Source organism: Rutilus rutilus (assembly GCF_951802725.1).
Source record: "Rutilus rutilus genome assembly, chromosome: 7".
In the NCBI taxonomy this organism is placed as follows: Eukaryota; Metazoa; Chordata; class Actinopteri; order Cypriniformes; family Leuciscidae; genus Rutilus; species Rutilus rutilus.
The window spans coordinates 29,366,565-29,389,225 of NC_140221.1; the positions used below are offsets into that span (position 1 = coordinate 29,366,565).

The following is a 22,661-nucleotide window of genomic DNA, read 5'->3' on the forward strand; positions in this document are numbered from 1 at the left end:
TATCTAAAATTAAGTTTGGATTATGTTGATCTAAAATATCATTCTTAATCACTTCTTTATCAGTTGTTTTAGTGCACATTTACTCATAGAATGTATTAAGGAACACCAAAAATTAAGCAAAACAGTCATAAACTTTTTAATATTCTTAAATAGCATTCTTAAAAACAAAAAGCTTGCATGTTTTGGTTTCATCACTGTTTTTTTTTTTTTCTGCATTTAACAACAAACATCAAATATAATTTGGCAACAGATAAGACAAAACAGTTAAGTGATTAAAAACACATGACAATTGGACAATGCAAGTATGTTCAACTAGCAACTCTAGAACCCCTTAACTTATAAAGAAAGAGTATTCTGACCATTACATCACTTTTGAAAATGTTCCCTCCCACAACAGTAGGAACTGGTAGAAATCACCATTACTACACCTTAGATCTGGCCCCATGTTGACAATAGAAAACAAATGCAGTTGATTTTCTTTCTGTTCCTTCCAATCATGGCTGCTAATGCATTTACAGCATTCATTAAAATGGTGCAAGGGGCATCAACATTTAACAGATCTGCTAAATAACATGCATCTACTACAGAAATGTGGGCAATCGGTAAGAAAACACTTAAATAAATAAAAAAAGGGGTATTGCATTTTCCCCTAAATCGTAAGTTGGTAGGTTTCTGCTGTGGTACATTTCACATATAAGTGCTTAAAGTCCGTATTCACCCCTGTGCTCTCAGATGAATGGTGTGATGTGAATACAGCACTATCCCAGGACAGCCTGAGCGAGAACTTGCAGAGCTAATTTATAGGATGCTGCGAAGTTAAGATACTTATACACACATACTAACACAAATTAAATAAGGCAAAAACATTTGACAGTCCACCAGTCAAGGTCAGACAACTAGACAGAGAGGAAACGGTGACATCCACCATCTGTTTCCCTCTTCATCTCCATCCAGCCCTCCTCCTTTTGGCAAACTAAAGCAGTATAATAATTAGAAAAAAAAGCTAGGCCATAAAACAATTTGTGTCTGCAAGATCGTAAGTTGGGCAGTGGATATTCCATGTTAAAGTTGATTTTGTTTGGCAGTGATTTGTTCGTTAGCAAACTTCTCTCTTTTTACACAAGAGAATTTTTTTTTTAAATAAGCACGTGGAAGCAGCTATGACTTGAAAACGTGCAAAAATATAAACTAGACTAAATGAGAGAGATGACGGTATTTTACGGGACCTTGTGCTCTCCACATGCAAGAATCTTTTGGTCCTATTCGAATGGCCTTGATAAAACCAGCAGCTCGGGGGAAGAGTCGGTAAACGTTGAAAAATCCGTCATCATGTGTGCCGCTTTGCACCAGAGATCACAGACGGAGAAAGGGATGAGCTTTATGCCAAAAGTTTGTCATAACAGAATTATCAGACATGCCTCTTGCCAACAGCACAATAAATAACATCAGAATAAAACTTAAATAGTGCAAGTAAAGTGCAAGGCTGTTATTGTAACCGCTATCATCGTAATTATCAACAACGTGATGTAATGAACCGAACGAAACACTGATCACATCACTTCTTACTAGACCGATGCAATGCACTTGTCCTTGAGACAGATGGGTCGTGAAGGAGGGACGCTCTTATGCCATGATCCTTGGAATGTCAGCTGACTGCACTTGTGTGAAGTGGCGGGAGGGTGCGCAGTTGAGACAGTGGCATGGTCCATTCACAGATTAGACAAAAGAACACTGCCCCTGTCACATGCAGAGGGTCATCTTTTCACAGATCTGCCACGACAAACAACCCAGACAGACACACTTCTCTGCATCACATTGACTTCTTATAGAACTATACATATATTTATATATATATAGATATATATATATATATATATATATATAGATATATACACAAATTTGTACTTATATACAGGAGTACGCCTGTACATCTCTGACACTATAAAAGAGAACTTTGTTGGCTATTGGTGTCCACTGCACACATGGAATAAGACATTAGGTTATTACATCAGCTATGCAAGTATGGGCTTACCACACTACTGAGGCATGCTAAAAATAATCTCTTGAAGAAACGCTCGATAAAATGGAGATTCTGGTGTCAACGTAGCGATTAATTAAGGACCAGTTAGCTGATGACCAAAATAACTCAAAAGAGGCACAGCGCGAAGGACCTCCTTCAAAAGGCCAGGCTAAAGTCCACGAAATTTGTGTCAAGACGAAAAACGAACACGTTTTAATGAACGAAAACAAACAAGAAAGGCAAGACAGAGCAAATAAATGCAAACATGCTGCACGCTCCCTACGGGAAAAATTGTGTAAACGTTGCAGAGGCAAAGTGTTGAGAAGGGAAAACAAACTTCCTTCTCCAAAATGTTTTGCCAAAGCCTTAGGCTCATCTTTTTGGAAGAATCTCCCTGGAATTACACCAATTGACATTAAAAAATGTTTCCAAATCTCTTTCTGAAGTGTCCTATGTTATCTTGTGCTCTCTAATCACCTTCAGAAACGGCGATAGCTTCCCTCAACAGGTCTGAACGCCCGTGTGCCTGCGCTCGTACACTCATACGGTACATGCATGTAGTAAATCTCCGTGTTCTCCTGTATGTTGGGAGCAACGCTTTTGCATCTGGGTGTGTGTAGTTAGTTAAAATCTAGAAATGCATGTGAACTAGACAAACTAAATATCTGCCCACAATGATGAGATATTTTCTCTTGAACTATCTAGATCTAAATGAGATTAGGTTAAGCAACCAGCTTATTCAGAAGAAACTACCTACAACTTGTGTATCCGTGTATGGACATTTGTGTGTGTGTGTGTGTGTGTGTGTGTTGCGTTGTGTGTGTGTGTGTGTGTGTGTGTGTGTGTGCGCGCGTGTGTCTGGAAGTTGGCATGGTGCCACCATGTGGTCAATAGTTATCCAACAAGCCATCAGAGAAGAGGTTTTGCACATCCAACATGGCCGCCAGCTCTAGCACATGTTTCTGTAGAAGGCTGCTCTCCAACATCTCCTGTTTCGGCAGCTGGGGGTACGATTCTGGAAAACTCCTCGCTTCCTGTAACGTGCACAGAAACAGCATCCTCATCCAGCTGCTTTGTGAAAACATCTTGAATAAAACATTGGTTCAAAAACTGTGTTAAGCTGCTGCAGTCTTATAAATGTGATCTCTATTTGCTCTATTCTGTCACTTAAAAAAAATTACACTTATCTGAAAGGGTTTGGCTCTAAAAAGTTTGGGCATGTTTTCACCTGATCACTTCATGCGTTCTTTACTGATCGAATAGCTATCTGAATTGTTTAAAACGGTTCCATTTACACTTACACTTGGATTTCAAAAAAAGTCTCGAAAGCGCTTCGGAGGGCATTTAAACCTGGTCTTTTCACGACTGGAAAGCTATCTTTTCAGAGAAAACGCATAAAGTGACCAGGTGTAAACAGGCCCTTTGATATGACATTGACTTGAGTTGGTTCTGCTTCCAGAGGACCTGAATTTATTTCATCTATCTTTTTCGGTAATGCGGCTGCAGTTTTCAGTCTGAGAGTGTGTAGTTCCACCAGGAGGTTAAAAACAATACATGAAATGTATATTTTAAATGATAATTTTTCAATGTCATTTATATTCGTTTAATGCAGCTTTGTATGTCTAAGACTTTGGATATATCATAATTATTATTGTGGGATACAAAGAGTTAAGTATTATTATTTATTGTATTTATAAAATATTATTATAGTATTTATTAATATTTTGAAGTAGCATTTTTTTTTTCTTTTTTTTTTTCTTTTTTTCATTAGTTTATGTTTTGTAATATTTCTATTTAGCTTTATTTTTATTTAAATTTTAGTTTTAGTTATTTTATTAAACGAAAATTAGAAATGTTGCAAATAACTGAAATAAAATAAGTTTAAGTAGAAAGATTTAAGAAAGAAAAAAAAGAGGTGATATATATATATATATATATATATATACACACACACATACACACATATATATATATATATTGAACTATGTTTGAACTGTGCTGCATATTTACACTTGTGAATATACCCAGAATTGGTTTAGAATTTATGTTTTTTTTTTAATTGTTGCTTTAATATCAGGTTCCTGATACAAATATGACTATTATTTCACTGATTATTATTGATCAAATTGTTTATTATAGTAACATATATAATATTCATCCAATTCAGACTCACCCGGAAGAGCTTGTGTAATCGGAGCGTGGTGCAGCAGAACACGAAACGGATCATGAGCAGTCGCAGAAACTCATCGCCATAAAACTGCAGAAAGGCCTGATCTGGAAGACAGTCAACAGGAAAACTATGAAATATATATCTGTCCATTGGTCCAACCAGTCAATGATGTATAAAAATTTATGAAAGCATTAAAAAAAAAAAAGCACAAAACAAATGTAAAGGGATAACGGCACATATTGGCATTACCTATAACTCGGGAACTCGTGATCATCTGGCCAATGTCATGGAAAACCTTCCGCAGGAGTTCCTGGGCCTTTTCCCACAATCCATAGCGCATGCTGCTCAGTCCACAGACAGACAGGAAGCCCATGAGGGGGTTGTAGAGGAAGAGAGTAAACAGACTTCCACGCTGAGACTGGTCTACAAGCGAGTAAAACAGAAAACAACAGTATAAAAATACAATAGATAATCAATATAATAACAGACAATCTTACTTCAAGGGGAAAAAAATAAATAGGAAAAAATAGAAAGCTTAGCAAATATATATATATTTTTTTTATTTTCTCTCAACACAATGTCAAAACAAACAAAAAGGAGACCTTGCATGCTCTTCGGATATGCTGTTGGAGAAAGCAGGCATACAAGTGGTTGGCCGAACAGGTTGGAGAAATTCTGTGGAAAGACAGGAAGAAGTCAAACAGTTAGTTTTTCATTATTTTTATTTTTTAACAATAAATTGACTCTACTAGTAGTGAATGGTTCATGTGTTATAAATGTACACTAGGGGGCACTCCATTACCGAACAAAGCAGACAACTAAGAGTGATCAAATCAATCTATAATTAAAAAAATAAAAACTACAACAGAGCTGTTTTAACTCCCTATTCAAGGTATCTTACTTCTCGTGTTTATCCTAGTAAATACGTTAGATTGTCTCACTTACAGAGCAAGCACATGGCTGCTCTTGAATAATGAATGGCTTCATGATGTCACAGAATGCTGCAATGATGGAACAAATGTGAGCGTATGACAAAGAAAGGGAGACCGAGAGTTTATGTCTCACCTTATAAGCTGTGCTGTTGGATGAGTCGACAATGATAAACAGAGGTTTCCTGGTGAAGGGGAAAAGGTCTCCTGGGTGGAGGCTGAAAAACACACATTTGTGCATGTATGCTTGTTAAAATAACACCTCAATGTCTCAAATGTGTAGTAAGCACATAGTTTCAATGTACAGTAGGCTGGCACAGAATGGGTGTCAATGAAGGCTCACCAGTGCATCTCTTTTTGTGCCTGATTTCTCTTCTGCACCATCTCACCGTTCACCACATCTCGGTTAGTATTGGTCAGGACACCTCCAAAGTCATAAGGTCCTGTAAATAAATGTTAAATGTGATGTGAAATAATGATGGGACAGATCTTACTCCTTCTCGTATGCATCCACATGTAGCATCATGATTCTTTTTGCAGTGGGCCTACTTTTCTGAGTGGATCAAATTCTGTTTCTCCGTTTCCAACACTGTTTAAAAGTCTGGGTTCAGTAAAAAAAAAAAATTAAGGATTTTAATATTTGTATTCAGCAAGGATGCACTAAATTGTGTACATTAAAACTGACAGTAGAGACATTTATAGTGTTACAAAAAAAAATTCCATTTAAAATAAATTAATTTCCACAAAAATATTAAGCAGTTCAACTATTTTCAACATTGATAAATTTTAAGAAATGTTTCTTGAGCACCAAATCTGCAAATTATAATGATTTCTGAAGAATGGAGTAATGGCTGTTTAAAACAGTAATATTTTACAATATTTACTGCATTTCTGATCAGATAAATGCATTATTGTGAGCGTAAGAGACTTCTTACTAAAACATAAAACAAAAATCATATGAAACCATGCTTTTGAACATTAGTGTATATCATTTCTGTGGGTGGTATTTCCTAAAAAAAAAAAAATAGTGCTCTACCGTTAGCTGAGCTAAATTACACCTGGTATTCTCGCATGGATATTTCACGCAGAATATACCCACTTAACATGTTCAAGATTTAAAAGATTATATATTACTTTGCACAGAAAAGGCTGGCAAGTGCTAGTCTGTGCTAATGCAGATGTTTTTTTGAACATGGCAGTATGTTTGTAAAACACATCATACATGGCATTACACAAGTCTTCGAATCCTACAATTGATTGGCTTAACAGCATTCCAAGAGTGCTTATTTCGTTAGTATTTATGTCAATTTTAAGATAACAATATTCCATATCATCCAGTGATGTCAGATATAACAACAGTGTGCTAAAACACCTCGGCGTACCTTCACACTCAGAGCGTCCATTGGGGAAAACTCCAGTGGCAGAGAGATACACCAGCAGGACACTATTGGCTGGCAGCTCCTAGCAATAAAAGAATCAGTGAAAGAAAAGAAAACTTTCAATGACTAGAACAGATAAATGAATCCATTTAAATGGCTAATTAAATCAGAACGCTCACAATACTACAAATGGTAAAGCAGTGTCATGGCAAGCTTAATTATTAAAGGAGAACTCCGGTCAATTTTAACATTGAGCTCATTTTTTTGTACATTTGGAGTGCTGTCAATACAGAGAACAACGACAAAAATCGGGGTTGCCTACACCGTGTTATCCTCTTTTTAAAATTTGCACCCTGTTGACTTCAATGGGGCAAGTTTTAAACCTGCTTTTAGCCTCTTAACATCCTTGATGTGTCATTACAAGTGCACAGGTCATGTGAGTGATTCCTTCAGAGTGAACACGAGTGAATCTGACTGCAGTAGATGTGAAAGATAAGAATAAAAATGTTTACATCCTGTTTTCGGTCGAAGTCCAAAGTAGTCGATTGTCGAGTTCACGCCCATAGGTTTAGTTACCTATGATCACGCGCGTGAACTCGACAATCGACTACTTTGGACTTCGACCGAAAACAGGATGTCGTTGTTCTCTGTATTGACAGCACTCCAAATGTACAAAAAAATGAGCTCAATGTTAAAATTGACCGGAGTTCTCCTTTAACTTAAGTGGCACGCTAAGTGCTGCACAGCCAGAGCATCTCAGTATCACACTTAAGACTAATAAAACAATTCAGAATACAACATACAACAAAATTCTTAGGCTGTGTACATCTTTGCACATAGGGACACACACACACAAACATAGAACAGCTAATAGCAGGAACTGGTTAAAGAAGCACATGGAAATGCCTTATTTGTCATCATTTATCTAAACAAAACGTGAAGCAAGATGGAAAACAGCCTAAAAATAGGGGTGTCTGAGAGTTAAAAATGAACTGCTCCGTGGCAAAAGCGTGCGAGGATCTGAGTCGTGTGCGTGTGGGTTTTCCTCACACTCTCGAGGTGCTACGCTACAGCAGAGCAGATAGTAACACGCTAACACCCCTGTAGCATGCCATGCTGCAACTCACACTCACACATGAGGTGTCACTCCAGACAACAGAACAGAAACTAGTGCATAGGATAGACAATAACCATAATGCAATTATGCAGGAAATGCCTGTAAAATTCCCTTGAGATCCAGAGGCTTTAAAGGCCCAATAAAAGCATATGACCAGGGTTGCCAGATTGGGCGGTTTTGCAATCTATTTTGCGGGCAAAAATGGGTTTGGGTGGGTGGATAAAAATTGGGCTGGTTTCGGATCAGTTCGGCGGGTTTTTGTTGCCGAAACACCGGCACTTCAGATCCTTATTCCTGCGACCCAATGTTCAGCAGGCAGCAGTCTCACTCACTCACACACACACACTACAACTCTGGCTGACGTACCCCCTAACCTCACAACAGACACTCCCTCCCACTACCTTAAAGTGACGCACGCCGGCACCGCCCGCCCCTCAAACAACATACTAGATCGCGGGGTTTTCAAACTTAGGTAGCTGACTGACACTGCGGTTTCATGACACTCTCTCCGGGTCAGCGGCAGCGCCAACACAGATTTGAATGTTGCGATATGATTTTGTCAAAGGTTTAATAGACAAACGAAATGGAATAAGATCACGTGGGTGTTTGAATCGAGATCACAGACTTATAAAGATGAATGGTGCAGCTCTGTAACAACACATTTCATCCTCTGTTGAATCGAAAGTGGCTAACTTCTGTCAACCTCATCTATAAGCAAGGGCAAAAATAAAGCAATTTAATTTGAATTAATATCTGTAATAAAAAAAAAAGTGTGCATTCTCGCGGTTTTTGACGAGGTTTTGGGCTGGAAAACCTTGCTGGCACCTGGCAACCCTGCATATGACGAGCCATGTTAATGTGTTTCCTATTGAAACAGGTTTAGGTGAGGAATAATAAAGGGTTCCTCCTTTTTTTTTTTTTTGTCAATAGGCCTTGGTCTAGCTATGTGTTTTCGGTTTTAGGGGGAGATGGGACATAAATTTGTGTAGTGCAAGATATCTTTGGTGAGTTTTTGCAGAAGAGATATTATGCAAATTTTAAATATGTACACTACTGTTCAAACGTTTTGGGTCAATAAGTTTGTTCATGTTTTAGAAAGAAGTCTCTATGACTCCATTTATTTGTTCAAGATAGAGAAAAACTGTATTATTGTGAAATATTATTACGATTGAATTTAATATAACTGCTGTCTATTTTGATATATTTTAAAAAGTAATTTCTGTGATGTAAAGCTGTGTCATATGATCAGTGTCACATGATCCTTCAGAAATCATTTTAATATGTTGATTTGATGCTCAAGAAACAATTCCTATTATCAATGTAGAAAACAAATATTCTTTTGGGAAAAATCATACTTTTTTTCAGGATTCGTTAATAAATAACAAATTCAAATTAACAGCATTTATTAGATACAATTTTTAAACCCATGTTAAAGGTGTCACCTTTCTGAATAAAACATGATTTCTTATAAATACAAAACTATTTAAATATACACTTAAATAAAACTTTTGAACGGTAGTTTATATTTGCTTAAAGTACAAATTGTCATTTAAGAGTCTACTGGCAAAGCATACATATCACATTTGATTTAAGCTTAATCACTATATTGTTAGCCTCATAGCATAATTGCCTAAGTAATATTTAAAAAAAAAGGACTTAGGCAATTATGCTATGAGGCTAACGATATGTGAAATGTCACTGCTACAAGGTCTCTACGCAAATATAGAGTCAAAACAGGACGAAAATGACAGGACGGATTGACAATTAATTGACAGGTGCTAAAAACTGCAATGACATCAGACAAACCTTGAAGGAGGCAGACAGGAAAGTGAAGAGCTGGCTGAAGGTTGGTTTGTAGAGTAGATATTTATGAGGGTTCTCTCTTTTGGCAGGCTTTTCATTGGGCTCCTATAATGAGAGAGATAAACGAGTGAGAGAGGAATAGAGAGACACAGAGAGCAGGTGGAGTGAGATAGAACAGTGAGAGAGACCCTGAAAAAGGTGAAGTACTGAAATAGCGAGGGAGGAAGGGTGAAAATACTCAGAAACACTCAACATAGAGAGTGACAGGGAGAGTGTAAGAGTCTTCTCTTACAAGTGTCCCTGGTTTGGAGCTTTGTGTGGCCAGGTTCACTGGTTCCCTCTCAAGCGCTTGAAGCATACGAAACATATCGATGGTCAGCTCGCTAAACTTCACCTGCAAACCAGATGAAATCCAACCATTGCAAAAACCAGAGTTGTAACCTACACAACAAGTTTGAAGTGTCTAATCATTTACATAAGAAAGCACCGCTTGAATTTGACATATTATATAACTTGCTCAGCCTGCTAGGTGTTTTGCTGTACTGTACTCCCACCTGACTGTTACAGTTGCCAATGATGAGTGCATCTGCCAAGGTGAGCTGGCCAACCACCATGCCCTGTTCAAGAGGGGGCACACCCCCCTCCTGCAGCCGATTGGATATGACCACCATGGCGTTGTCATCATTTACGATCATAAGAGGATCTGCCTGTGTAGGTAGAAAAATAGCAGATGAGAAAGGCACAACGGTGAGGAAATTATCAATATTTGTCAAACAGTCTTACAGAGTGGACTACATCTGACCTTTGTAACAGTAAGTCGTGTAAGAAGAGGTATTTATAACATCTGAGTTATTGTGCTTTTTAAAGTGCACAACATTGATACATTTTTGCATGAAATAAAAATTAAACTGATTTACTATACACTACTTTTCGGTACGTTTATATAAAATAAAATAAAATCAACATTGATAATTAAGGTTATTTTAATGATGGTTATTAAAAGCGGTAATACTTTTTTTTTGTGACTGTATTTGATCAAATTTACTGCCCCCAAACTTTTGACTGGTAGTGGTCTTACTGTGAATGATTTGGTGTATATTATTCCAGATAAAAAAAACTGCTTCATACTCTTTCTTCAAGATCATAATTTGCTCAATCTCAGAACAACTTTGCTTTTCTGTTGACATACAAAATATTTTTTATATCATGAAAATCATAAAATTTTAATAGGTCAATTGAGTATGACATCACTTTGTATGCCAATCGCGGAAAAGAGTTAGCACTTCTGGTTCTATCATCCCGAAGTCAATGGGTTTTTTGAATGGGATTTTGGTTAAATGGCTGAAATAAGGTCTGTGGTGAATACCAGCTCAAGACACTTTCACGTTTTATTTTACGACATAAAATACATCAGTATTACCCCATTTTTTAAAGCTGTTACGCGTCATGAAAAAGGCGGTTGCTAAAAAGTGGCTAAAACGGGACTTCAGAGGCTGTCGGGGACATTAAACATCATCACGCCGAACAAGGTAAGCCCAGTCCACTTTTACAGCCTGCTGCTTATAATTGTGCTCTTATAAACTATTCTAACTTCTGAGAAAATGTTTTTACATAAAAACTGAAAGAGTTGTCGGAAACATATTGATGGTGACGTTGAATTCGTGGGACCGTGGTGTAGTTAGTTTATACCCTACCTTCAGCTTTTTACTGCATTTAGGAATTAAAATTCATAAAAGTTGTGTTTTTGTCATCTGTGAAAATTATCTTGATGGCCAAAACGAGTAAGTATCATACAATTTTGTTGATCAAAAATCCTATTGAGTTTTTGTCGAGGGAACCAGGCCTACAAAAAGACATCATACCTGCACCACTCTATACTGATGACACTTTATGCACATTATAGACTTCTTAAAAAAAATTCTTACCTCCACAAAAGCAGCAACTTCTTGCAGCACCAGGTTCCACTCTAACTGGTCCTCTGTGTTGAAGCGCTGGGTGTAGTCCTCAATCTCCTCAGAAAGCTCCTGCAAAAAAAGACACCACAGATGGTCTCAAAAACACTGATAGAGACCATACTGGGTTTTTCTTCTCATGAACGGTGAATTGTTGTCAGTATATTTCTTAGTCCTTTGCAAAAAAACAAATATAAAATAAAAAAATCCATTAATTTCTATAAATATGAGTATATGAGTAATGGCTGACAGTGTTTACAGTGCCAAAATTTATGAGGCGTGATTTTTGTCTTAATTCCAGCTGCATAACTAACCAACAGACTGTCCATGCTGACTGATCCTTTGGCAAGAACCTCTGTTCGACTGAATATCTATCCATGGACTAAAAATGTGTAACTGGTCCATTTGGTCTGCCATCCATGACTTACCTTGACTAGCACTTTAACCAGGTCCATCTTGTTGAGCAACAGACAAACAACGATAAAGCGAGCGTAATACCTCAGCTTTTTTACAACCAGCTCAGGCCTGTGAAAAGGAGAAGGGACAAGATTAATGACCTGAAGAGAAAACCATAAAAGACAGAAATTTGGGATATTTACTGCTTTACTTGCTCATAAGTATATTACTTTAAAGAACTTTCCAGAACATAGAAAATAAAAATCAAGAAAACATCAACTTTGCTCATCGCCTTTTCACCTGTCTTCTTTGTTGACTTGGTGGTAATATGATCGCTGGCGAATGGCCGAATAGAAAGAAAAGGCTTCATTTAGGTAGCTTGTTTCTGAAGTGCGGAGGCTGAAGAAGACAAAATAAAAAATCAATTCTTAAAGTGCACTGTTTGAAACCAGATGAACAAATAGCTGTGTTAAAAGGCTCCTTACTAGTAATGGTAGTACAGCTGTCCAATTTTTGAGGCCACTTCACCTATCTGCCACCTCTTGAGACCATACCGGTTGTCCAGGACTTGTCTATTCTCCAGTCACATAAACCCAAATAAGAATCAAGAATCACCTGTCATTAATGCTGACATCATAGTGCAGAGGAACTATCAGAGGGAGGTTTGATCATGCATGTTAAATCTTCAGTCTTTTGTAGTTCTAAGCCTACCGGTTTTATTTTTGAGATTTTGGTTAAAAAAACAGTCCTTTCTGTTTCAAAAATAGATCTAGGGCTGACCTGTGCTGCTGCTGAAACTTCCACAGCTTGGTGTATACGTCAAATGTTCGGCCAAAATAGGACTGCCACTGCTTGTGACCATATTGAGGCAGATCCCTGCAGGAGTGCGAGAGAACAAACAAGAGAAACACAGCCAAATTTACTTCAGTAATGCATTCTCCTCATTTATAGATACTCAAATGTCAATTTAACAGGCTTTAACAGACAGAATCAAAATAAAGCATTTTCTACAGTATGTGCTTGTGTTTACACAGTCAGTATTTGGAACTGACAGCTGTAAAACTACTTACAGTTGATTGTAAAGAAAGTGGCGGGGTAAATGATAGGAAAAGTTTGATATACGTTTTTTTGAGTTATGACAGTTGATAATTATGAGGTCAAAAAAGACATGCATTGATGTATCATTCACATAAAATCAACAGGAATTTCAAAAATAGAATTTCTTTTCATTTCAACTTTACAGGAGTCTCAAATAAAGACAATTTGAAAAAGGAACTGATATCGAAGATATAGTTGTGATAGATAACCATTATGACAATGACTAAGTAAATATGACTATATTAACAGACTTCTATGCAATGGGAATTACTTTTTTACATATGATCGAGGTACTGTGACTCATTGTTTCAATCACTAGTTTCTTCTAAAATAATAAACCAAGGTTGTATTAAACCCAAACCTACGACCTTGATACCCACATATCATTATATAAGGCATTTCTGCCCCTCTGCCTTGACATTCCAATTGCAAGACATCATTTTGGACAACAGCAGATGAGCCTTCCAAATATACAAGTGGTCATAGTTGTCATGCACTTAATTAACATCATCATGCCAAAGATGAGAAGACATTGGTGGAGGGGGAGAGCAAAAACAGCGCAATCAGAGAGTCAGAAAGTGCGAGTGGGTGAGAGTGTTTGGGCAGGGCTGTGGTGAGTCATAGTGCCGATGATGTGAAGGAATTTGACGAGCTATGGCAATCAGCTTGAGAAGTAGCACTTTTGCCTCTAGTCGCTCTTTCTCTCTTTATTCCTTTCTCATCCTTTTCCCCCTAAACCTTCCAAAAACACCTCTAGGCCCTATTGTTATCATCAAAGGGTTGCTATGACAACAGAAGCAGGGACTGGGGAAAGAAGGGAGGTTGCGAATGCAGCAGGTAAATTCAAAAGCCCTCATTTACACATGCTCACACATGATTACAGTAGATGATGCATCATTTATGAACCTGTAATGGGTCATTCTGGGAAAGGCAAGGGGACAAAACCGAATGTCAAAAAATAAAACATGTCCAGGCATAACCTTGAGTTATACACAAATACAACAAGCACACACACACACATCACGCAATGCAATTAAACACCAGCGCACAGACACGCCTCCTTTCATTCATGCAGATTCGATGAAACCCAGCACTGTATTTTGTTCCATAGCTTTCATTCATAATGTGCATTCACACATGCTGTAAGGTTATAGAGATGGATTTGTGAGATTTACGGTTCACCCCGTTGCCCTTGTGGGCTGCGAGAGACAAGGTCAGGAAGGAGATAGGAGCAGTCATTAGGCAGGGCTTTAATTTCACTACATGCACTATTAATTTCCCATCCACTCTGGCAGCATTAATACCCACTAGACAGATTCACTGGGAGAGCACAGCCAGGGATAGACCTGTAAATTAGGGGAGGAGGAGAAAGGGAGAGAGATAGGATGGTGTATGTGTGCAGATGGGGTCAGATGTGGGGTAGTTGAGTAACAGAGCAATATTACATCTGTATGGTATGGCTAAGGCCTCTGGTACTCCAGTGTTTTGATCATTCCATTATTCTGGAATATATTCTGGAACTGACACTCCCAAAATGTAAGTTTAAACAAACTAAATAAAGTCTACCAACACTAAAGGACAGTTATATTGGTATTTATATTTAAGACATTATTTCTATTTTTTATGAAAATATATATATTTTCACTGCCAGAAGCTGGTGTCTTGTTATACATCTTGTTTGCAGCAGGTCATGATAGCAAAAGGATGTTCTGCTAAGTACTAAGGGTGCTTGCCATGAAGGGGTTGAATAATTTTAAGACAGCAGAAGTCATTAAAAGTTGCAATTTCAGTTGAAATTTGGGAAACCACTTGAAACATTTATTGTGTTGTTATATTTTAATTACTTTTTGTTTGATTTGTTCATTGCAAACAGCTGAAAGTCTGTAAATGTTGCCAATAAACCTGATTTGAACGATATATATATACGTATACACACACACACACACACACACACACGCAGTGTATTTGTAGCACAAGCACATAGAATTATAAACATATATATCAGTCATATATGAAGAATATATATATATATATAGCCTATGGATATAAAAATGTAAAATCCACTATAAAAGTATCTTTATTGAGTCAAGCTTGTTTAATAAAGAGATAATAAAGAGGTAAGAGATAGTGAGAGCTATCAAGTAGTGGAAGTATTAGGAAATGAGACCAATTAATAATAGCTGTTTCATTACTGAACTCTTCAGGGTGTTGCTAAGCATCAAATGCAGAATTAGGCCGCTACTGGTTAGACAGCCTAATTAGTATGGAGAAACAGGGCATTGGGTGTGGCCTCATAACAAGCATCTAATCCTGTATTTGTAGACAAACTATCATTAAGGTAAAAAAAAAAATGCATAAACATGTCCATTGGTAGTGAGCATCATATGAAATCCTTCATGCAGAAATAATAAGCAATTAAGAACTAAAATGCAACAATTCTAATGCTGACATCTGAAAACCGTGAGTGGAATAAATGTTTACATTTTTTGGACTTGGTTTTAAAGGATTTAATGCTTAATTTGACAGCCTTATATAAATGTAGAAGATAAAAGAAAAGTGTTAACACTATATAAGAACACTACAATATTAAACATGAATACTAGAAATATCCAAATATATATCAAATATATATGAAAAAAGATAATGGATATACTGACCTGCAGGAATTATACCAAACACTGTCCTATGAATTTACATTGATGCGCAAAAAACCTACCCCAAGAATATATGAATGTCAGAACATGTGGGCTACTCTATGGAACTAACCTTCTGGACTGTAGCAGTCTCAGTCAGTTATGCAATATAAATGTAACAAACACACATCTGGTACATAAGGACAGGGCCTGGATACAGAGATAAGAGTGGAGGGAAGGAATACAAATTTTGAAGACAAGAAGGAAAGAGAGAAAAAAAAGAATGGCGGGAGAGGGAGATAGAGCCCACAGCTACTGACATACTTGTCCTATAAATAGTCTTAGCTAAAAATGACTGATTAACTCAAACGCAACCTACTGGCCACTGAGAAATGGTGATAAACACGGAGTGACGCGATTCATTTTTTTTAAGGGTGTGTGTAATGCAGAGACAAACGCTGGCAGATATGAGGGGGTGGAAGAGGAGCACTGAAGATTCATTCAGATGTAAAACTGAGATCACTTCACCCAGACACTGGAAAATATACAGGGCTCTCAGTTCCCTACGGATGAACAGGCAAACGTCAACACATACATAAAGCACAGCACAGATGAGACACTAGAACCTGCTTATTTATAGATTAATAATCAACCACACCCACAAAATAGACTACATTCAGACATGTCAATATACGGTTGTCAGCCCTGCTTTAGAGTGCTAAATACGGTTACATTCACACACAGTTCAGTTATAAATGAGAGTGACACCAATTTCTAAAAACAGCACTAACTCCCTTAGTGAATAGTGATAGTGAAATGAAAATCCTGTCTTCATTTACTACTGTGGCCTGAAGTATTGGCAGTGAAAAAGTTTTGCTAAGTTTGTTGCTTCCGTTGTTTTGGTGTTGATTCATAGTTTCTAGATTATTGTGCAGAGTGATCAGATGCATTTGAAATAATTGCAAAAAGCTTCACAAAAAAAAAGATATTCACTGTTTTTTGGCCTTGGCACAAAATGACCAGCTAACATCTTTTCACTAATCACATCATAATCACATAGGAAAGTGTGAACAAGTATTAGTCAAGAGAAATCACTCTATCATTCTGATTGGAATTATAAGAGCAGGCTGATTGATATAAAAGGAGAGACGTGCTTCCAATCATTGTGTTGTGTTAGCAATGGTTACCTCCAAAAAAAGACAGCCATCATCGCTTTGCATCAAAAATGGCCTCACATGCAAGGAAATTGCTGCAAAGAATATCACACCTGAAAGAACCATTTACTGGAAGGATCATCAAGAACTTCAAGGAGAGAGGTTCAACTGCAGTGATGAAGGCTTCAGAATGTCCCAGTCAGGACTCGGGTTTGATCTTCCTTCTGTTTTCTTCCTTTGTGTTTGTTTCTGTCTTTTCCACGTGCATTTACGCACAACTGTTTGTTTCGCAATCAGCGTATCCGCTTGTTTGCGCTCACCTGTCTCCCTTTATTGCTTGATTTCTCTACTATATTTATGCTTCCTTTCCCTTTGTTCTCTCCCAGTGTGTTCTGTGCTTCTTGCTGTTCACCTGCCCGTTTTTTTCCTGTCTAGTTTTGTTATTTTAATTTGTTTTATTTTCTTTTTATCTCTTTTTTTCTCTGCCCAGTTGTGTTGTGGTTCCCTGTTCCTCTCCAGAATTCACTGGTCTCGGACTGCCCTCTCACTGTTGACCATTCGGACTATTAATGGTGCTGGAATTTTTCTGGGTTACTGTTCGCCTCTATGGACTGCTTTCTGCCGTGAACACCTGCCGGTTTCCGATCGTGACTTGGGAGGTCCCTGTTGGTTTTGTTTGCTCCTAGCCTGACTATCCTGCTTGTCTGACATTGATTCTTGCCTCATGATTCGGATTTGATTGCCCTGGACTCTGACCCCTGCCTGCCTGACCATTCTCTTCTCTACTGTTCTGAACTAAGCATGAACTGTCTTTATTATTGTGTTTCAATAAAACGAAACTAAGCATTCTTCTGCTTTTGGATCCTCCTTCCTGAGATCATCACACCACACACTGGCCAAACATGGACCCAGCAGAAGAACCTCCTATCCGATCAGCCATGGAACTTGGTTCCCAACCATGCTGGGCTGTCATGAGTAGGAGCCTGTTAATTTCCAGGGGGGCAGGGATTTGTATTAATTTGAAGGTACCCCCGGGCGCCGCCATTGGCTAGCGGAACCCCACCTGCAGTTAGCATCCCATTGACTCCCATTCATTTTGGCGTCACTTTGACAGCGAATAACTTCACATCTGAGGCGTTTAAAGACTCCATTTGTCCATTATTTATTTTTAAAGAAACACGAAAATGTATAAAAGGCTCCATTACCTTGTAGCTTACGTTATGGCCCTGTAGAAGCAGTTTTTGTAAAAGTAGGCTAACGATTGCGTCATAGCCACGCGACTCTCTGTCGCACAGTAGGAAATTACCGTATGGACAGGAGTAGAAGCTCGCGGGCAATCGGGAGGACGTGGAGGCAAAATGACAAAGTTATTAATCAGAACACCTACAAAAAGTTTATCCTGCTCCAAGATCATGGACAGCTCATACTCACGCTCTCCGTCTCTGCAAGTTTCGGAAGGGAATGATTCAGATTGAACTTGGCACAGCTACTAGAAGACAGACGGTTTGCTCACGTCACATCTACGTCGTCGAGCTCAGTTTGAGTCTGCGCAGTACGCTGGACCCCCAGGAAGTAAAAGTTTCTAATTGGCTTCACTTTGTCTCCGTTGAATCCAATGGGGTCGCTGTGTCCATTTCTTTTACTGTCTATGTTAATTTCTCCATGGAGTCTCTCGCAGCGCGAGTCACTTAGCTTTCAGACCAGTTTAAAGACTTAATCTTAATCTTGCGTCACCAATGTCAGCCGCCACTGAGTCCACTTACAAACCTCGAGTCAACAATCCTTCAGCTTATGCTGGTTAGCCTAGCAATTGTCGCTCCTTTTTCATTCAATATGAAGTGGTGTTCTCACTTCAGCCAGAACTTCCAGAACATCTGGAAGATCTCATTGACATTGCCATTCGTCTCGATTCCAGAATGGAGTTGCATCGTTGGGTTCGGGGTCAGTTTTCCAGGCATCGGGCAGAACTTTTCGATTCTCCTTCCGCTCCCCGGGTACCTGAACCATCTGATGGTGTAGAGCCCATGCAAGTTGGTAGAATGCATCTTTCTGCTAAGGAAAAACAACAATGCTTTTCTGAGGGTCTCTGTCTTTATTGTGGTGGCCATGGTCATCTGGCTGCATCCTGTCAAGTAAAAGCCAGCGTTTGTTACTAGTTAGGGGAATTCTGGTGAGTGGAACCTTCACATCCCCATTTCATAAATCTAGTACTCTCCTGCCAGTGACTGTCATCATGAATGATACTTCCTTCAAGGGTTCAGCACTCATTAACTCTGGGGCGGAGGGGAAGTTTCTCAATGAAAACTGAGCCCGTGAGAGGGGTCTTCCTATTCATTCTCCCATCACTGCTCACTTACTGGACGGTCGCAAGCTCATATCCATGTGACCATATCCGTCCTGGTGAGTGTAGTTACCCCCGGCAACCACCAGGAGGAGCTAGAGATCTACAGTCTCCTGTAGCTCCCTTAGCCATCCCTGGTATTCTCTACATGGTCCCCTCATTAACTGGGCATATAAGTCTATTTCTAATTGGAGTCCTTACTATCATGCATACTGTCTAGTTTCTGTACCATCTTTTGTCGCCCCCTCTTTGTTTCAGGAGGAGGAGATAGATTTGTCCTGGGTTCCTGTCATGCATCACGATCTACGGGCGGTCTTTAGCGTGTGTCCCAAGATGCATCTCTTCAAGATGCATACTTCGCCCATATGACTTTGCTTTTGTCAACTTTTGCAGGGGGCGAGATTCTTCACAAAGTTGGATCTGCGACCCCCACGGGGCCCTTCGAATATTTGGTTTTTACCATTTGGCCTGTCCAATGTCCCAGCCGTCTTCCAAGAACTCGTCAATGACATGCTGAGAGATATGATAAATAAAATTTGTTTTTGTGTACCTGGATGATATTCTCTCCTTCCTTCCAGGTGCACATCCAGCACATCAGAGGTGTGCTCCAGCGGCTGCTGGAGAATCAGTAGTTTGTCAAGGCGGACAAGTGTACTTTCCATGCCCAGTTAGTCTCGTTTTTGAGTTCTGTCATTTTGGTGGAAGGGATTCGCATGGGTCCTGCGATGGTGAGGACCGTCTCTAACTGGCCGGTGCCTGACTCCAGAAAGAGTTTACAACAGTTCCTGGGTTTCGCCAATTTCTATCAACGATTCAATAGGAACTTAGGTCAGGTGGCAGCCCCTCTGACTGCCTTGACCTCCACCAAGGCTAAATTCGCCTGGACTGTGGCGGCTCAGAGTGCTTTTGATGAACTCAATTGCAGGTTTATTTCTGCTTCAATCCTTGTTACACCTGACTCCGCTTGGCAGTTTGTGGTGGAGGTTGGTGCATCAGAGGTAGGTGTTGGAGCGGTTCTCTCTAAAATATCCCCTCAAGATAATAAGTTACATCATGTGCTTATTTCTCACACCGTTTGTCTCCTGCAGAGTGAAATTATGACATCGTCAATCGAGAGCTGCTGGTGGTACAACTGGCTCTGGGGGTTTGGTGTCACTGGTTGGAGGGGATGGTCATTCATTTCATGGTGTGGAACGACCACAGGAACTTGGAGTACATTCATTCGGCTAAATGTCTGAATGCCAGGCAGGCTCATTGGGCATTGATTTTTGGGCCCTTCGACTTTGTGTTATCTTACAGACCGGGCTCCAAGAATGTTAAGCCTGATGCATTGTTGCGGTGCTTCGCTACCTTGGTTGACATGCCTCCTCCTGACACCACTTTGCCTCAGGGCCGTAGTGGGGGCAGTCACTTGGGTAATCGAAGCTCACATCAAACAAGCTCAGGCTAGAGTCGAAGTGCCCCAGGGATGCCTGGCGGATCTGCTATTTGTTCCTTTTTTGGTCCACGCCGCCATTCTCCAGAAAGGGTCATTCTTTGCCACCCAGGAGTGAGGAGGTCACTAGCTGCCATTCGCCAGCGGTTTTGGAGGCCCGCCTTGGCAGAGGGCATCCGTCGGTTTGTGGGTGCTTGCTCGGTCTGTGCTCAAAATAAATCCTCCAATCCACCACCCGCTGGTCTGTTACAACTTCTCACAACAACCCATGAGGTTGTGAAATTTGGTGATGATCCTGTGCATTTTCCAGCTTGATGGAGCACCATGTCACAAGGCAAGAGTGATAATGAAGTGGCTTGGAGATCATTACATTGAAATTTTGGATTTCCGGCAACTCCCCAGATCTTAATTACGTAGATAACTTGTGGTCCATCCTCAAAAGGCAAGTGGACTAGCACAAATTGTGATAAACTCCAAGCACTAATAAGGCAAGAATGGATCACCATTAATCAGGATTTGGACCAGAAGCTAATATCCAGCATGCCCGATGAATTGCAGAGTAAATATCGACTCTTTGCATATATTGAATGTTTTTGCCAATAAAAGCCTTTAAAACGTATGAAATGCTTATCATTGCTTTCCAGTATACCATAGAAACGTCAAAAAATTATTACAAATACTGAAGCAGCAAACTTGAAACACTGTACTCACGTTGAAAGTCTGTGAGGTTAAAAAAACACGTATGGACAAAAAAAAGAAAAGAAACATCATCTTTGCATTCCACATTAGAAATAAAGTAAGTTAGACTTTAATTTACGGTGTCATTGTTACAGTGTAATTATTTATTTAGGTACTGAGTAAACTTAATTAACAATATGCACTTACTATAGGGTTAGGGTAGGATTAGGGTTTGATTGAGGGTTAGTTGCAATTATGCATAATTGACTGTCTTCTAACAGTGGAGTTCCCATCAGTTTTGTGGTCTGAGTATAACCCAAGCGATGTGCTCAATGTTGTCATAAATTTAAAAATCATTTGAAGCTGCTGTTGGTTAATTAAGATTTGGCCATCTTGACTAGACTTGGTTATTAAATAACGTTGTCTCAACTGTGATAAGACATCCCAGTGTTATGTAAGTCACTATATTTGATACTTACATTAGTCAGTGTCACTATATGGTTAAAGGCGTGATTCACGGCTATTGTGAGAATAGAAAATGAGCATTACTTCAGTATTCCATTCACTCCTAAACTGTAGTACAAACAGATTAACAGAGCAATAGGTCATACTCAAAAAAATGGCAAATAAATGAACAAACGGACAAACAAAAGAAAGAACAAGTAAAAAAAGAACAAGAAAAAGAAATTAAGCTAAATTAATTGAACAGAAGGATGAAAACAACAGAAAAAAAATGAACAATGCTTGAGCAAAAGAATAAACAAAAGCAAGAACACAAACAAATGAAAGGAATAAAAACAGAATGAACAACAAATGAGAAGGAAAAATTCAAACAAAAACAAGCAACAAACAAACAAACAAACAATTAAATCAAAAGATAGAAAAACTGAAAGAAAGAAAGAAAGAAAGAAAGAAAGAAAGAAAGAAAGAAAGAAAGAAAGAAAGAAAGAAAGAAAGAAAGAAAGAAAGAAAGAAAGAAAGAAAGAAAGAAAGAAAGATTGCGCTGAAAGTAAGTTTACATAAGGTCACTGCATGATTTGACCCAGACAGCAATCTGGAAGGCAAACAAAACCACAAATAAACAGCAAAATGTTCAGACACAGAGAAGAGACTGACCTTAAGCCATTGAAAAGCTGTTTGGACTTGTCCAGGAGATAGCAGAAGTCAGTGACAGTTTTCCTCTCACAGAGAGGGATGTCATCCTCTGCCCCCACCCCTGTCATGGCAGCTGCTGTAAACAAAACAAACAAACCAAAATAGTGAATTCAAAACAGACTGTCGGCAGAGTTATGCAAAATCGAGTCGCTAGTGCAAGCACGTCGTTCAAGCAGCCATCGGTGGTGAGGGAAGTTTTATGAATCACAGTTAAACGAGCACCACAGAACTCTGAACTGACATACTGTGGGTATAAGGATCTGCATCTGTGACGTGGGCAGATGTTGAATCAGCTTTGACAAAAACTGACTAATTCCACCTCCAAACCAACTGATACGCTCTGACGAATTTGCATTTTATTTGGAACAAAAGTTTCACAGAGGAAATTAGAATAATCCATA

The 22,661-nt window shown here is 38.9% G+C and overlaps 1 protein-coding gene across 3 annotated transcripts in view; it reads right to left on the bottom strand.

Moving 5' to 3' along the window:
* Nucleotides 1-120: 120 nt before the first annotated feature.
* scai (suppressor of cancer cell invasion) overlaps nt 121-22,661 on the bottom strand; it is a 32,831-nt gene continuing 10,290 nt past the window's right edge. For 2 of the 3 annotated variants that reach the window (XM_084415297.1, XM_084415298.1), the window contains 16 exons: nt 22,222-22,336; nt 12,547-12,642; nt 12,252-12,338; nt 12,067-12,165; nt 11,799-11,895; nt 11,344-11,442; nt 9,973-10,125; nt 9,672-9,812; nt 9,422-9,523; nt 6,502-6,580; nt 5,463-5,562; nt 5,256-5,337; nt 4,793-4,865; nt 4,440-4,613; nt 4,194-4,294; nt 121-3,054 (listed from right to left, as the gene is read on the bottom strand). In XM_084415297.1, coding sequence (XP_084271423.1) covers nt 2,908-3,054; nt 4,194-4,294; nt 4,440-4,613; nt 4,793-4,865; nt 5,256-5,337; nt 5,463-5,562; nt 6,502-6,580; nt 9,422-9,523; nt 9,672-9,812; nt 9,973-10,125; nt 11,344-11,442; nt 11,799-11,895; nt 12,067-12,165; nt 12,252-12,338; nt 12,547-12,642; nt 22,222-22,328 — 1,737 coding nt within the window. In that variant the 5' untranslated portion in view covers nt 22,329-22,336 and the 3' untranslated portion in view covers nt 121-2,907. The remainder of the gene's footprint in view (nt 3,055-4,193; nt 4,295-4,439; nt 4,614-4,792; nt 4,866-5,255; nt 5,338-5,462; nt 5,563-6,501; nt 6,581-9,421; nt 9,524-9,671; nt 9,813-9,972; nt 10,126-11,343; nt 11,443-11,798; nt 11,896-12,066; nt 12,166-12,251; nt 12,339-12,546; nt 12,643-22,221; nt 22,337-22,661) is intronic. The other variant, XM_084415299.1, reaches the window with a different exon arrangement.